Genomic DNA, 17240 nt, shown 5'->3' with positions numbered 1-17240 from the left:
GGAGATTATGACATTTCTGCCTCTAAGATCCCCATATGATAAATGTTTAGTCTTGAGGGTCTGCCTTAGAAACTAGGAGGACCAAAGTAGAGTATATCTTCGTGACCTGATGAATCAAAACTAAAAGATTAGGATTATAGATTTGATCTCTTTAAAATATATGCAAAACCTCGGGCCTCCCCAGTGGCGCAGCGGTTGCGCGCTGGGTTGTGAAGCTACCTGCTGCCTCTGCAGCACCAGTTCGATCCCCGGCTGCTCCCTGGCCACTGGAGGAGGGTCCCGCATGGCGCGCAGACCTCTCCTGCCGCCCGCTGCTCCCCTCAGCAGTGTACTTCGGTCCTTCTGCCTGCTCTGCTCCCCGCTCTGGCTCTGGTGAATTCTCTCACCCTCTCACGCTGCTGACTGTACCCAGTTCTTGTATAAATAAATAAATAAATCTTACAAAAAAAAAAATCTTACCAAAAAAAAAAAAAACTTAAAAAAAAAATAAAATATATGCAAAACCTGACAGTTTCTCTTTGCTGTCACACTACTACTTGGTTTCAAGCCACCATTAACTCAGATCTAGACTGACTGACACCATGACTGACTGACCCACCATACTGATTTCCCTGCAGCTGCCCTTGCCTTCTTACAATCTGTTTCTAAATATAGCATTCAGAGAAATCCTTTTAAAAAATGCAAATGCGATCACTTTGTGTCTCTATTTAAATTCTTCCAACAGCTTCCTTCTCAGAGTAAACGTCAACGTCCTTGTAATGGTTTGCATGGGCCCTTACCATCTGGAACTCTGTTGCTTCCCTGAGTTCATTGCCTAGTAGTCACTATTCAGTCTCACTGGCTTTCTTGCTGCTCGATGAATATGCCTAGTATGTTCTTGCCTCAGGGTCTTTGCATTTGCCATTCCCCATACTTGGCATACGCTTCTCTCAGTTATTCTGCTTGTCTTTCTCCAACATCTCCTTTATTTATTTTCCTGAAAGTCATCTTCTTTATGAGACTTTCCTCTGATAAAAATGACAAACCACTAACGTGATTACTCTTGGCATTCCTTATTCCCTTTTCTGGCTTTATAGAAATTATTATTGTCCAGTTTTGCATTTGAGTGAAGAAGCATTGGTAGGTGCCAGGTGATTTCAACTCCAGCAAGAATGATCAAGGTTGTCTATAAGGATTGTCTGGGGAATCTGTATTATATTCAACACAGATGACATTATTGGGGACCTTAAGAAGCTAATCACAGCCCAAATTGGCACCTGTAGTAATGAGAGTATCTTAAAGAAGTGGTATGTGATTTTTCAAGGATTATGTGTCTCTGGGAGAATTTGAAACCTGTGATGGGACCTGGAACTTTAATACTAATAGAACAGAATTCCTTCCTCTGTCCTGCCCATATTTCCTATCCTTTCCCACTCTCACTGATATGGATGCTTGTTTTAAAAGTTCATGTTAGGGCCTTCCTGTTGACACAGAGGTTAAAGTTTCAGCACTATCAAGCTATCGCCAGCCATTACTGCATGAGTTTGATCCCTGGCCAGGGAGCTAGTCCACATGGTGCAGCAGACCTCTCATGTCTCACCCGCTGCTCTCCTTAGCCATGTATTTCAGTGGATCCTGCTGTTACACTCTCCACTCTGTTTCTGGTGAATCCTCCCATGCCCCTGCACCTCTGGCCTACACCACCGTTCTTGTATGCATAAATAAATAAAAATAAACCACTATGGAAAACTGTGTGGAGGTATCTCAAACTACAAAAAATGGAGCTTCCATATGACCCAGCAATTCCACTCCTAGGAATCTACCCAAAGGACACAAAAACATTAATTCAAAAGGGAATCTGCACCCCTATGTTTATTGCAGCACTGATCACAATAGGTAAGCTATGGAAACAACCCAAGTGCCCCAAAATAGATGACTGGATCAAGAAGATGTGGGATATATATATGCAATGGAATACTATTCAGCAATCAAAGAGGACAAACACATGCCATTCACAGCAACGTGGATCGAGCTGGAAGAGATTATGCTCAGTGAAATAAGCTAGAAGGAAAAAGACAAATATTGGATGGTTTCACTTATAGGAGGAATGTAGGGGAACCAAATAAGGGACCGGGAAAAATAATTATAATAAATTAAAAAACAAAATTAATAGGCAACTATTAATTAGAGACTGTTGGCAGGAGAGGGGTAGGGAGAGGGGCCAAATGGGAAGGAATGTGTTCTTACACAAGGGACTGTGGTGATGGTGTATGGGGGAGTTGATAATGGGAATTTTGCGGGGACTTCACCTAAAATGAGAAAGCATGCATTGTGCAAAAAAGGAAGAATGATGTAAAATACATATAAATAAAATTAAATTATAAAAAATAAAACAAAAGCAATTATATACTATTAAAAAATTCATGTTAATAAAAACTCAGAAACTGGAAAATAAATAAATAGATGGATAACTAGATGTCTCTCTTACCTAAATAGTATGTCAACTCAGTGAGGACAAAGATTGTATAATGTTTGGTTTACTACTTACTGCATTTTTAGTGGCTGGAAAAATGCCTGATAAATGGAAATCTTATATTTATTGCCTAAGTGAATGAATGAATTTCTGCTCCAGACTGGCTGTCTCAGACTGCTTGTGACTGTGTCTTCCTTGAGACATTCCAGTGTCTGGTGTTTAAGGTCTAATTATCACATTACTTAGGTCCCCAGTGAGAACAGTCAGATGCTTCATAAAATTAACAAAATTGCTTTAAGATTAATTTTGAAAAATAAGCAGCTGAAATTGACAAGAAATATTGTGAAGTAGAAGAGCCATGGGAAGAGGAGGAGATTGAGACATTAGACATTTTTTCTGAGTATAAAGAAAAAATAAGATTAATAAAATAGTCAAGTGCTAACACAAAAATAGAAATATGGTTTAGTGTAAGAGAATGGAGAGCCTGGAAACATGCCTATCTGTATGTAAGGATTTAATTAATTATTAAATAACATTTTTTAAAAAAGGAATAGAATACAGGGAATTTAATGAATGGGCTTGGGATGACTGGGTGGCAACTTGGGGGAAAATGTTAAGATTCCCAACTTACATCATATAATAAATTGAATGTCAAATGGCCTAAGAGGTTGATTATTTAGAAATCCAAAAATTGGGCCTCCCCGGTAGCACAGCGGGTTGAGTGCTGTGCTGTGAAGCTGTGAAGCTGTCAGCAGCCTCTGAAGCGCGGGTTCAAATCCTGGGCAGCCAGGGAGATACCCACATGATGCTGCAGACCTCTCCTGCCTTGCCTGCTGCTCCCTTCAGCAGAGTCTTTGGTTTGTCTGCTTGTTCTGCTCCCTACTCTGTCTCTGGTGAATTCTCTCACCCTCCCACACCTCTGGCTGTACCCCAGTTCTTGTATAAATAAATAAATCTTTAAAAAAAAAAGGAATCCAAGAATACCTTCTTTAGTTTGCTTTTGAAGAGCTGGGCTCTTCAGCCCATGTGCTAGACTGTTTATCATGAATGTTAGGACCTGACTTTAATTGTGGCCAGAGGGCACAAAAAATTGTTAAATTTTTGCTTCCACCTCTTCATCTCACCAGAGGTGTCAGCTTCCTTACTTCATCACTTATCCTTCAAGGGAGAGTAGCTAGGCCATACCTGTACCTTGTGTATTAGACCTGCGCGCTAATATGTGACCACAAGCCACATGTAGTCATTTAAATCTAAATTAATTTAAAAAATTTAGTACTTAAGTCACATTAGTCACATTATGAGTGCTCAATGGCCATATGTTTCTAGTGGCTTGGCCAGGTCAGATGTAGAACCTGTGCATCAGTATAGTAAGCTGTATTGCACAGAGCATGTTGTAGACGTTATCAAGTTCCTTTTGCTCAGCAGCCTAGAGTCTGATTAGGTGAGAATGCGCTAATGTGAACTCTCCTAAACATCTCTCCTGAGTCATTAAGCCCAGATGTCTAATGTCTGTAAATCCCAGGGGATGAAATCACCCTTTGATTATGGGTCTAAGGAATCTGGGACCATACTGTCAACCATCTATTCATTTAATCAAAAACATTTAGTGATATCACTCTATATGAAGCCATTTCCTGGATCCTGGGAATAACAAAAAATAGTTAAGAGGCATTTCCTGAAAATCCTACTAAAATATGTTCTTGAGAGATTAGTGATCAGAATTGCATATTTCTTTGATGTTTGACTATAGAGCGGACTGGGCTGAATGGGTTAAATTTCTAAAAGGTTTAATTTCTTTAGTTTTTCTACTCTGTTGTAAAGTAATATTAAAAGAAGTTCAGATAATTAGAAGACAACATATGCAGTGCAAGGGAAAAAATTTAGACTACTAAGTCAGATATCTTGGGTAGGAATACTAACTTCATCACTTATCCGCTATATCCTTGAGCAGATGTTTCAGTTTTATAATACTGCATAAGAAACATCCCCAAAACTTAGTGACTTAAAATAGCAACAACATTTACTTTGTCAAGTATCTGCAATCTGGACGTGGCTCAGCGGGGAGAGCTCAGCTTGTCCACTTGGCATCAAGTGAGTTGACTTGAATCACGTCTCAGCCACTCACCTATCTGACTCCTGGCTTAGAAGACTCAGACAGATGGGGCTGCCTAGATCTCTCTGTCTTCTTATAGTCTTTCCACAAAATGGCGTGGTGGTTTCTGGATAGGCAGACTTCTTACATAGTAACTCAGGATTCTTAGGACTTGTATCCCAAAAAGGAGAGAGTCCAGTGGAATTCACGTGGCCTTTTCTAAACAAGCCTTGGAAATCATTCAGCATCACTGCTGTTGCATTCTCTGTGTTAGAAGATGAGTCACTAATGTCGGGCTATATTCAAGGGGAGGGAAATTAAACTTTTGTGTGAGAATTGTCAGAGAATGGTGGACATATTCAATACTATCACAGTGCATAACCTCTCTAAACTTACTGTGATTTGGGGGCCAATTGCTCTATCTCTGAAAGTATTACTGTTTTCATTTGTAAAGTAGGTGTGATAATTTATTGGTTGTTAGGTTTGGATGAGAAAATATTGGAATATTGTTTAGTGTATAAATAAGACGTCTTATCTTATTTGACTTATTGTCTTTCAGTGAACTGTGATTCATTATCTTTCCATAACTAAAAAAAAAAAAGTATAGGACGCACTCTCTTACTCATTTTTTCCCCCAATTAAATCACGTAACAAAGAAGAAAAGGCATGGGAGGATACATGACTGATGATATGTACTTGTGTACTGGGTAGATGGGGTGTGGATAACCTGATGACCTGTGTGCAGGGCTTGGTGGGCCAGATCCCAGGTATCTCTTGTGACTTTATGCTTTTCACTTGCAGTTCCTAAGGGAAGACCTCAATTATCATGACCCAACGGTGAAACACAGCACCTTCCATGGTGAGGATAAGCTCATCAGCGTGGAGGACCTGTGGAAGGCATGGAAGTCCTCTGAAGGTAACAGGCAAACTGTCAATCCTAGTTTCTGGAAGGTTTAGAGAACAGAGAAGATTGGACAGCGGATTTATCTTAAACAAATATGAGTAAATGAGATGCTTAGTAAAGAGCCAATTATTGAAGTAGCTCTACATACAGTTACTGAATATGACTCCTGGAAGTTGAGGAAGGGCCTCCAAACAGACTTGGAGTTATTTTTCATTAGAAATCTTATTGAATTCCATCCTATCTCTAACATTCCCCCTTCCCCCTGGCCCCCCATCTCTGGAGATAGGGAGCTTGTTGACCTTTTGAGGCAACACTTTTCCCCCCTGTAAATCCTACTTGGTTCCAGCTCTACTGAGTCTGAGATAATTCAAAGATTCAGTACAACTATAGGTGAACTCTCCCCTGAGTCTTCTCTTTTCCAGGTTAAATAGCTCTAGTTCTTTGAAGAAAACATGCTTTCTTTGTCCTCTTATCTTTGTATCCTGCCTATGAATGCTTTTGTTAATGTCTGTCTTAGATTACGCTTCCTGGAGTTGGATGCAAACCCCCCTGGGTGTGGTTTGATCAGCACAGGGTTGAGCAGGACTGCCTGTTTCTCAATGTGGACCCCATGCATCTGTTAGTGCAGTCTGATTACATGCTCCTGCCTACAGCCATCACATCACTCTGCTATCTCATGTTGAACGTATTAGATAGAAACTTTAGATCATTTCATGTGTAAAACTGCTAAATCATGATGCCTACCATCCCCCCACCCTGGTGATTTGCTTCACAAGCTCTCAGTAAGAATATACTTAATTGTGTGAGATGTGACAAGGAAGAGAAAAATAGGGTTTTACTCTCTCCATCTGTGTCTCTATCTAGAGCTTCCTTTGACACTAACAGGATTTGAAGCATTCTCTTCCCAGGGTCTCTTAAATTAAGGTAGGTCTTACTGCTAAGAAGGGTTAAACATAAATGACCACCAGTATACTTGGTATTGTCTATGAGGAACCTTAGGGCTAGATTTATAAAGTTATTCATTGTCATGCATTTAGTAAACGGGAAAGGGAGGACTTAGACTCGGGCCTTCTATTCTCTAGGCCAATGCTTTTCTGTACCATCTTGCTAGAAAACATTGGTTTGATGTTAGAGAAGACCAGTTTTGATAGGAATGATGTGGCTTCTATTTTTGCTTGAATTTTGACCTAGGATTATAGAATATGAGACCTGGAAGTTGTTACCTCTAATGTGAGAGCATTAGATTGACAGCAGGAGGACCTAGATCTAATCCTGGTTCTAGGCTCACACTTCTTAACTCTGTTTTATCTATTTAGAAAATACATTCTGTAGCTATAGAGACAGCATTCTGGAAATCTTTGGAAGCTGAGTTTTTTATGGGAGCTTTTATCTAATAGCTTTGGAGCACAGGCTTGTTTACTTTTGATCTGAAACAAAAAGTAATTTGTTATTTCACAAATAAAATGGGTTTCTTTGGAAACAATAACAAACCAGAATTTGCAAAAATAGAGTCTCCAAGGAAGATGTTTGTGCATTCTCCCCAATTTTAGGGTCAACCCCCCCTCCTATCTCCTTTGGGTAGAGATGCCTCCTTCCTTCCTTCTGAGTTGGGGAGGAAGCATCACATTCTGTTGAAGATGCAAGGCACGTTGGGTACTGTGGTTTGCTGATTATGCTTACACAGGAACTCTCTTCTAACCGCCTGATCTCATTTAAATAGGGCTTCTGTATATTAATTTTCACACTATGGATGAGAGCTCAGACAGTGAATAATCCTTGGAATTATACCAGTATTATACCAGGAAAAAATCTATCAGTACCATTTACTTTTAGTTTTCTTCCTTTCCTGTAATAACATGAGGGCATGGTGCCTGGTTTTTAAGAATGGAACTTTAAATGCAGGAAGCGCATTCCTGGTCTTCTTTGAAAGCTCACACAGACGTAGCTGGAAAGAGAAAGTGACCGAGAGAGGGCAGAAATAAAGTAACTAATTATGCTACTAGAAAACAACCCAAGACAATTTTCTGGTAAGAACTTTATTTCTGGAATCAACAGCTATTTGGAATACTTCCAAATGTGTTCTGAATTACAGGAAGGTAGAAAACCATGGAGTGAATTTTCGGGAGTATTTTTCCCCATTACTAATGAGCAAAGAAAAATATTTCAATGCACAGTGATGTAGCTACAGCTAAGCTGAGAAGTGATATATATGTACCATTTTAGGATTTGCTTACCATATATCATGCCTGGTAGTTTGACAATCTTAAAAGTGAGAATCTTTTTGTTTAGATTCTTCCCACAATTTGCTTCATTATTCAGAACAAGGCCCCTGATCTTTCTGGACTGATGATTTCCAGAGCTACAAAAAGCTTGTAATATTTTGGCACTGGTTCAAACTGGTTCATATGAGTTTTGCTAGATGTTGTAGATATTAGTGATCATTTGTGTCCAGAAAGTTAGCTGGCCAATGTCAGTACTATATATGTGATTAGTATTGTTAACATTTTCTGACTAATGTTGGGAGCCAGTCTTTCGCCGTATTATTTACATTTCAGCAGAGCAGTCTGATAATCTCTACATTAGTCAGGTTTGGACTTTAATAACCAAAAACAACAATAACAACTCAAAAACTATTAGTATTTAATATGACCAGGCACTGTTCTCGATGCTTTATGTATATTATCTCGTTTATTTCTCACAGAAATCTTATGATGTATAGATACTGTGATTGCCTTCATTTAGAGATGAAGAAAGTGAGACAAAGAGAGTGATTCAGTGAAATAATGTAATGCAATTCTGTCACTCATTACTTAGACAGTTAGTGCAGATCTCACAAGTTCAGGGAACAATCCCCAACAAGATTTCCCTCACTTTAGACACCATACAAGACATTATTATGGCCTGAGTGTCTCCAGGCCACTTGTATTCTAATGAACTGACTATAAAATCTTAGGTTTCCACTATTCCCTCAGTTTTGATAATTTGTTAAATGACAACAGAACTCAGGAAAGTACTATGCTAATGATTACATTTTATTACAAAGGATAAAAATTAGGACCAACCAAAAAAGACCCATAGGATGAAGTCCTGGAGGTCCTAAATGTGGACACACAGAATCAAGACATGTCACCCTCCTGGTGTGTCAGTCATCAATGTGTTTGCCAATCAGGACTCTCAAATGAGCTTCAGTGTCCAGAGGTTTTTTTTTTTTTTTAAATTTTATTGGAATCCTAGTCCTTAGGCATGATTGATCAAATCATTTCAACATAGTTGAACTCATTTTCCAGTACCCTTTCCTTCCCCTAATGTTGGATTGATACCACCTGGCTTAATGCCCCAATCTTTGTGTCACATGGTTGGTCTTTCTGGTGACATGCCCTCATCCAGAGTCATCTCATTAACATGAAGTCAAGTGTTGATCCTAGGGGCCCATGATGAATAAGAGAATTGACCAACCAAACTCTATATTATACAAAATTAATTAAACAAGGAAGAGTTGTCCTAAAAGGACTGAGGAAGGATCTAGAATAAGGGCAAGTCCAGGGATCCCTGCAGCTGAGACTAGGGAATTGGCCCTTTCTGTTTGGCTGCTCTTAGATATCAATAGATATCTAAATGAAAACGAAGTGTGGAAGGTGACAAAACTCTTTAAGAGTCTTTTTTCCAAAGTCAGATATGGTGGAGTTGTGAGAGAGCATGTGACGTGGTTGGGGAGTGCTGTAATTTATAACCTAAGACACTGTGAGTAGGGAGAGTGGCAGTTCTTTAAAGGAAGGGATTTTTGTAGACTCTGAGAAATTTATTCATGTTATTTGCATCTTTGAGCCAGTGAAAGCAGTGGTGAGGGGCAGTGAGAGGTACTGACCTACAAGGATGCTCCTCTGAAGCGTTCTTCCAACACAAAGTACATTACTGTTTCTTCTGCCCTTTCCTGAGACCAGTTTGAAAAGACACTTACTGCCAAATAAAACATATTTCTTAAGTAATAATTTCTTGCCTCATTTTTATGGCTCAAAGACATTATAATTATCTATTTTAAATAATACAGTTCCAGCTCAAGAACCTGGCGTTATGTCTCTGATCTTTGTTTTAAGAAAGTGTTTATTTTCTCCTTGACTTTTGGAAATAATGAGATTAGCTCACAGATCTCCTTCTTGGATGGGGTTTTTCATAGGAGATTGTGGAACAGTACTGGACAACCAAGAGGCTCCTAGAGATAAAACCCTGCAGAACTGGTCTTTTTTTGTTGACATAACAGAGTGGCCAGCTGGCATTGGACTTCTGCTAAACCAGACCAATATAAAAGAGTTGGTGTCCCTTTTTGCTTTTACATAAACCCATTGAGAGATATGTTTATTCTGTTCTTTTAACTATTTAAAAATACTTTGCTAAGTAAATCTTGCACTTGTTTAGTTAAATGCCTCAACCATTTGTTGTTACATTGGGGGGAGGGTGAGTAGAAGAAAGATAATTGGTGAAGAAGTTTCTATCAACCTCACCTTCTTTTTTTGAGTATGGAAAATTCAAAAGGCAAGGAGTGGAACTGTTTAAAGAAGTCAGGGGGAGGAACATATAGCTGTGTCAGTAGAGGAACAATAGGTTTCTAGTTAACTAAATTTAAGTACACCAACTTCATAAACTAAATGAAAAAGAAGAGTGGAAGATGACAAAACTGTCCATTGAAGACAGCATAAGCACTGTTACAGGGCAACCCCCAGGAGGAAATTGGATGTTGAGTCCTTACCAGCATACTAAAAATCTCAGTATAGGACCGAATAAGGGATCAGGAAAAAAAATAACAGTAATAATAAATAAATAAAATTAGCAGGAATCTGTAAATCAGAAACATTCTACAAAGGGAGGGGGAGGTAGGGGGATCAAAATAAAGGAGGGAAGAGCACAAGGGACTATGGTGATGGCTCACAGGTGAATTGGTTGTGGGAATTTTATGGGGAATAATACACCTAAGAGGAGGAAGCATACATGCATACATTGTAGAAAAATGAACAATGATGTAATATACATACATACATACATACATACATATATATACACACATACATACACACACATATATAAAATAATACATTAAAAAAAAGCCCTCCAAGAAAAAACAAAACAAAATTCAGTACAAGACACAAGGTTCAGGCACACAGGGAAAGGTTAGTAAAAAGGCTTATTTACAAGAGAAATGAGAAGTGTGGGGGGAGAGAGAGAGATTAATTGTTCAATACATCCTACCAGTAATGCTGTCTGAGCTGAGACCCTGGTTACACACCGAAGGCAGGCAAAGCCAAGAGAGGACAGGCCCACAGGTGTTCAATTTTATATTAAGCATGGTTGCTTAACTCCACCCTTAGTTCCTAGCAGTCCCCTCTTCAAGAAGTCAAGGGTCATGGCAGTTCATGTCATGATGGGACATGTAGATTTTTGTCTATTTTTTAAATTACGTCATTTTTGTACTGTTGAATTTTGAAAGGTTTCTCTGTATTCTGTGTTATGCTTTGAAGACATTTCTCCCAGACTTTGGCTTGTCTTTATTTACTTAATGCATCTTGAAGAACAGAAAGTTTTAGTTTTTCTGAAGTCCAATTTATCAGTCTGTTCTTCTATGGATCATGCTTTGGTGTCATATATAAGACTGCTTTTTTCCAACTAATTTATTGGTTGTATAGACAGAGTAAAAATACCCAAAAGAAATATACAAATGATGACAAATGCTTATTCTCACACTTAAAATCTGATAGAGTCTTCTGCTAACCTTAATAATGTGTTCCAATTCGAGGAGTTCTTTTTGCTTCAGAAATGCCTATCTCTGAAATCTGTCTTATATCTTACTTCTGTCTGGTATTGGTTTTTTACATGTTAGATAATGTCTTATGATTTCATTTTTATTCAGTTCAAAATACTTTCTATTTCTGCTTTTATGTTTTTGATTCGTGAGTTTTTAGAAACATGTTATTTAGTTTCCAAACACTGGAAGATTTTTCCAGGGTTTTTTTTTTCCTGATTTTGATTTCTAGCTTAATTCTATTGTGGTCTGTATATTGCTTGAACCCTTTTCAATTTTTAAGACTTTTGATTTTTTTATGTCCACAAGATACATATAGTATATCTTGTGTACTTGGCTGCTTTTGGGTAGAGTGTTCTGTAAATGTCAATCAAGCCATGTTGGTTAATGGTGTCATTCAAGTCTATTCTCTTTGTGGATTGTTTATTGTTCTATCAGAGTATCTAAATTTTCAACTATAATTGTGGTTTTGCCTATTTCTTCTTGCAATTAATTCTGAGTTTCTGCTTAATGTATTTTGAAGCTCTGTAACGATTGTTACGTTTTTCTTGATTTATTGAACCCTATTATTATGAAATAACCTTCTTTATCCCTCATAATATTCTTTGCTTTAGAATCTACTTTGATATTACTATAGTTTTAAGTATTGTTAATTTGGTATATCTTTTTCCATTTACTTACTTTTAATCTTTTAAAACAATTTATTTATTTATGCGTACAAGAACTGGGGTGTAGGCCAGAGGTGCAGGGGTGGGGATTTGGGTGAGAGGATTCACCAGAGACAGAGTTGGGGGCAAAACAGGCAGATCTACTGAAATATACTGCTGAGGGGAGCAGTGGGACAGGAGAGGTCTGCTGTGCCGTGTGGGCTGGCTCCTTACCTGAGGATTGGACCCATGAGGCATTGGCTGGCTATAGCCTGACAGTGCTGAGACTTTAACCCCTGTGCCTCCCGGGAAGCCCCTACTTTTAATCTCTTTGTACTTTTATATTTAAAATGCTTTTCTTACAGCAGCATATGGTTGGGCCTGTTTTTTTCCCCTCACTCTGTGACAATTTCTGTCTCTTAATTAGAATGTTAAGACCACTTACATTTGATGTGGTCATTAATATGGTTACAATTGAATCCATTATCTTGCAATTTGTTTTCTGCTTATCCCATCTGTTATTGTTCCCTTTCCCCCTTTTTCTGCTGTCTTTGGATCAATGAGTATTTGTTTTTTATGATTCAATTTTATCTGCTCTGTTGGCTTAACTCTTTGTTATTTTTGTGGTTGTTAAAATATGCATCTTTACCACATCACAGTCTACTTTCAAGAGATGTTATTATATACTGTTGCATTTAGAATAAGAACCTCACTATCGGCCATTTCTGTTTCTTCTCTCTGCCTTAGTTCTACTCTGCACTGTGGCCTGGAAGTCCTCTCAAGACTATAAGCTGGGACAATTGTATGAATTGCCTCATTAGTTTCCCATCTATCAAAAATTGCTCTCCAATGTGGGCTGATGTTCAGAGTCTTGAAAACTATTGTTTTATATATTTTCTCTCTCTCTCTCTCTCTCTCTTTTTTTTTTTTTTTTTTTGATTACTTGAAGAGGGAGGACAAATTCCATCCCTGTTAGTTCATCTTGGCCTGAAGCAGAAATCTCAGCTTAATCATCTTTGCTTAGATGCTTTTATACTGTTCTTTTGGCTCAGCCTAGCTGTATTTCAATTGGTTCCAGAGAGGTCTTTCTAAAATAAATATCTCACCACATCTCTGCTTACATTTTTCAGTGACTCCCCATTTTTTTCTTTTTTAATAGTGAAACAGATATCCTAGGGCACCAAATTTCTGGGTGGAAAAGGTATTCTTAAATGGAACTTGGACAAATATAAAGATAGCGCTAAAAATGTTACAAGTGTATTCCTGTGTAATCATATATAGCGATCACATGTTATTTTGAGAAGGTAAGTGTTGGCTTTTCTATTGGTAGTATAATATTAAAGTTTGTGTAGAAATAAATAAGCTTAGATCATAACTGCACTTTCCTTTGGAACTCAGCAAAATGAGGTACTGAAAGTTCAGTAGTTGTTGATGAAAGGAATTATATAAAATGTCATTTTTTCCATGTTTATTTATGAGATGTCAGCTGCATTGAAAATAACTGCCTATTGACAATCTCAATGTGAGTTACCTCAGTTGGAAAAAAAAAAAAGAGATCAATATGTACATATAAATAAAAAGCTGGTCATCTTTCATATCCTGAGAGTTTCTTTATATTTTCGTGCTATGGTTCTCTGTGATTCCTTACTCACCTTTGTATGATCTGGCTCCAAAAGATACTGTTTCTCTCTGACAATTTGTGCAAGCTAGCCTGCATTTTGAAAGCCACTGTGGCAAGTAAAAACAAAACAAATTAACCTGCATTAATTTTTTTTAAATCTGAGTAGGCAATACCAGGCATTATGCTGAATTAGTTTAGCATACCAGGCACATGCTTATTTCTGTGTTTCACTTATTTTTCTTATTTTCTACCACCTTTCATCATATTTTCCTGTAACTGTACTTATTTATCAGCAGTTACTAGGGTATACCATTCCCTTTCATTCCCTGATGCTTTCATATATAAAGTTCCCTCTGTTCTTCTTTGTTGATTTGATTAATCCTGCTTGACAAGGAAGACTGAATTTACTCAACATAAGCTTCCCCTTCTTTAGGACATCTTCCCTGAAAACAGCAGATTAAGTTAGGTGCCCTTTTAGTGTTTCCACAGCTCTTAGACTTAGCTCATCATAGCACTTAGCATACAAATTGCAATGATCTTTTCCCTTACCTTTTATCCCCCCACCAGACTGCTTGAGGATATTAGCTTATGTGATTCTATATATATCTTAAACACTTAGAATAGTTCCTGTCCCAAGAGTAGGGATGTAGAAGACAAAAGTTTGTCCTTGGCCCTGCTTTTGTGTGATCTGGTACAACTTACTTGGTTCATTGAATATTCCCAACCTAGATTCTCTTACTACTCTGAAGCAATGCTGGTAGTCTTTCTCTAACCTGGTTCTCTACTAGCCATGTAGTTGCTCTGAGGGTGATTTTTAATAGTATGTCCTGCTGGCCCAGCCACACCTGATTTTTGCCAAGTAGCCTAGAGGGCTTGTCACATGACGCCTAGGTCCAAGGGTCAGATTCTTTTTGCAGTGATGGGTCAGAGCTTGATGCTGACATCACATTAGAAAACTAAGACCTTTGACTCACTCAAGGTGCAGATGACAAGCTTCTAGTGAGAGCTCGAAGGAAAATACTCAGAGAAACAAAGCATTGGTGGAGGCCACAAACTATCTTTAGGGAGGGACACTTTGGTAAGATTCATAGGTGTCTTGGAGTGCTATCTGCACAGAGTAACCAGATAAGCTGGGCTTTGTGATGCCTTTTCTGATTCAATCTGGCAGTCAGTCACTCCTTTCTCTATGCCTCCACATCGTCCCATACATCCCTTATGACACACACTGTTTTACACTTGCTTATTTATTTTCTTGTATATTTCCCTCTCTAGAAGAGAGCCCTTGATAATGGAGGTCATGTAGACCTCTGTATCTAGTAAATCACCTAGAACCTGCCTGAGAAGCCAGTGAAAGCTTGGTAAATTAATGAATAAATGAGTAGTGATAATAATAATATTAGTTAATATTTGATTAGCATTTGCTGTATGTTAAGAGCTTCCTGTAGCTTACTGTATCTTACACTCTTAGGACTTGATGACTCTGATTCTTACCATTTTATAGGTGACAAAAACGTTAAGTAACTTTCCCATGGTCTTACATCTACTAAGTGGCAAATCCTGAATTCAAACCAAGGCATCTGGTTCCAGTGCCCATATGCTTAACTTCTATGCTGCATCTGACTGATTGACTGAAAGACTGACTCACAGCTGTGGGGGAGAGTCAAAGAAGGCACTGGCAACCTTCCTGCCAGACATAGTTCTTTTGTGATGTGGACTGGAAATCACAAAAGTAAATGAGGTCTTCACGAAGTTATCACCGGTCCATGTGGAGAAAGAAATACTGATTCAGGAACCCATTTCTTACTACTTACTCTACCCCTGGAAACAAAAGGATTGACCAAGCCAAGGATCTGTCCTGGCATCTCCCTGGAAGTATCACTGTAGTTCAGGTGCTACGGAGTAATACTTTACTCTTCCATCTGCCTGGAATACCCTTACCCCAAGTTTCCATCTGACTCACACTTTCATTTTTTTGATCAAATGTCACCATTAGAGAAGCCTTTTCTGATTTGATCTGATAGAGTACTACCCTTTATTTTCTGCCATGCTTTCTTTTTCTTCATTGTACTCATCACTACACAATATCTAATTTTTTGTTTATAATGTGTTAGTTTGTTTCTGTCTACTAGAATGTAAGGGCCAAGGATCTAGCACTCTGTTTCATATAATATTATATTCATAGCTTCTAGAGTGTTACAAGTAGTTGGTGCTCAATAAAATATTTTTCCCCTGGTGAGTAAATGATTTTAGAGTTGATATCAACTGCTTTTTTTTATTAAAGATTTATTTATTTATTTATACAAAAACTGGGGTACAGTCCAGATGTGCGGGAGGGTGAGAGGATTCACCAAAGACAGTGCGGGGAACAGAACAGGCAGACTGACAAAATACACTGCTGAGGGGAGCAGTGGGCGTGACAGGAGAGGTCTGCCACACCGTGTGGGATTCTCACCAGCAGGCTGGGATCGAATTGGCACTGCAGAGGCTGCAGACAGCTTCACAGCGTGGTGCTCAACTGCCTGCGCCACCAGGGGAGGTCCGATATCAACTGCTTTTAAAGACTTTTATCATTTGAACTCAGCAATGCCTCACTTTCCATGTCCTTTGGACTTTAGACAAACTGGAGTCATTTTTGTCTGAGCATACCACACATCTCATAGTTCTGTGTCTTTGTCCATGTGGCTGTCCCCTTGTGGGCCTCTCTCTCTTTTTCTCTTTAAAAGGTTTATTTTTATTCATTTATGCATACAAGAACTGGGGTGTAGATCAGAGGTGCAGGGGGTGAGTGGATTCACCAGAGATAGAGTGGGGAGCAGAACAGGCGACTCTACTGAAATACACTGCTGAGGGGAGCAGCGGGCAAGAAAGGAGAGGTCTGCTATGCCATGTGAGTCAGCTCCCTGGAAGGGTATGGAACTCATGCCTCAGTGTTTGAGGATATAGCTCGATAGCACAGAGACTTTAACCCCTGCGCCACCAGGGAGACCCAAGTGGGCCTATATCTATCTCTATCACCCAGATTCTGACTAGCCCTCGACATTTACCCATTGTTGACTAAATATATGAAGAAATAGTTAATACTGAGTTTGTATTAAATATTAGGCATTTTCAAACGTATCAGTTGATTTAATTCAACACTCTAGGAAATAGGTATCACTAGATTGCAAGCTACATGGGGGTAGGACTCTGTCTTGATCACTGCTGTGTTCTCAGTTCCTGGTACAAAGTAGTATAACAAAAATGCTCCAAGACTGGATGACTATTTATATGTATGAATATTTATAGAAAGAGAAATTGAGGTTCAGAATTATTAAAGTGATTTAGCAACCTATCCGTGGCAGATAGGATAGAAATCAAGGTCTTTCAGCTTCGAACCTGGTGCTTTTACTCACATGTTCTATAATAAAAAATCCAAAGTTCTAAAATGTCCAGGGATTTGGCAGTATAAATCACTTTTCTTTCTCTGTGTGTGTTTATCTCAGAATAAAACAGGAGTTTTTATGCATTTTAAAAAATCTTTCCCAAATGGAAAATACTCTTTTCTATCTATGAAACATAGTATGGAGGCCAACATGTATCTTTACTCTCAGTTATGAGAAACCAATTGAACATCAATTTCTGAGGTTGTCTGTTGACATGCGTAAGTGCTTTTTTCCTTTTTAATACCGCCCCCCTTTACTTTCAAAAGAAGTCTGTGAAGGAGAGTGATGTGATTAGTGAGAAATAATGGTAA

The 17240-nt window shown here is 38.5% G+C and overlaps 1 protein-coding gene across 2 annotated transcripts in view; it reads left to right on the top strand.

Annotated features, from left to right (window-relative positions):
* Window positions 1–17240, top strand: part of STIM1 (stromal interaction molecule 1) — a 161478-nt gene that overhangs the window by 103595 nt on the left and 40643 nt on the right. For both annotated transcript variants that reach the window (XM_037522841.1, XM_037522840.2), the window contains exon 3: window positions 5346–5460. In XM_037522841.1, the coding sequence (XP_037378738.1) occupies window positions 5346–5460 (115 nt within the window). The remainder of the gene's footprint in view (window positions 1–5345; window positions 5461–17240) is intronic.

Source organism: Talpa occidentalis, unplaced genomic scaffold, assembly GCF_014898055.3.
Source record: "Talpa occidentalis isolate TD23 unplaced genomic scaffold, MPIMG_talOcc4v2.1 talOcc4.3, whole genome shotgun sequence".
Classification (NCBI taxonomy): Eukaryota; Metazoa; Chordata; class Mammalia; order Eulipotyphla; family Talpidae; genus Talpa; species Talpa occidentalis.
Note: the sequence above shows the minus strand (reverse complement) of the source record. Positions and strands in the feature narration are given on the sequence as shown.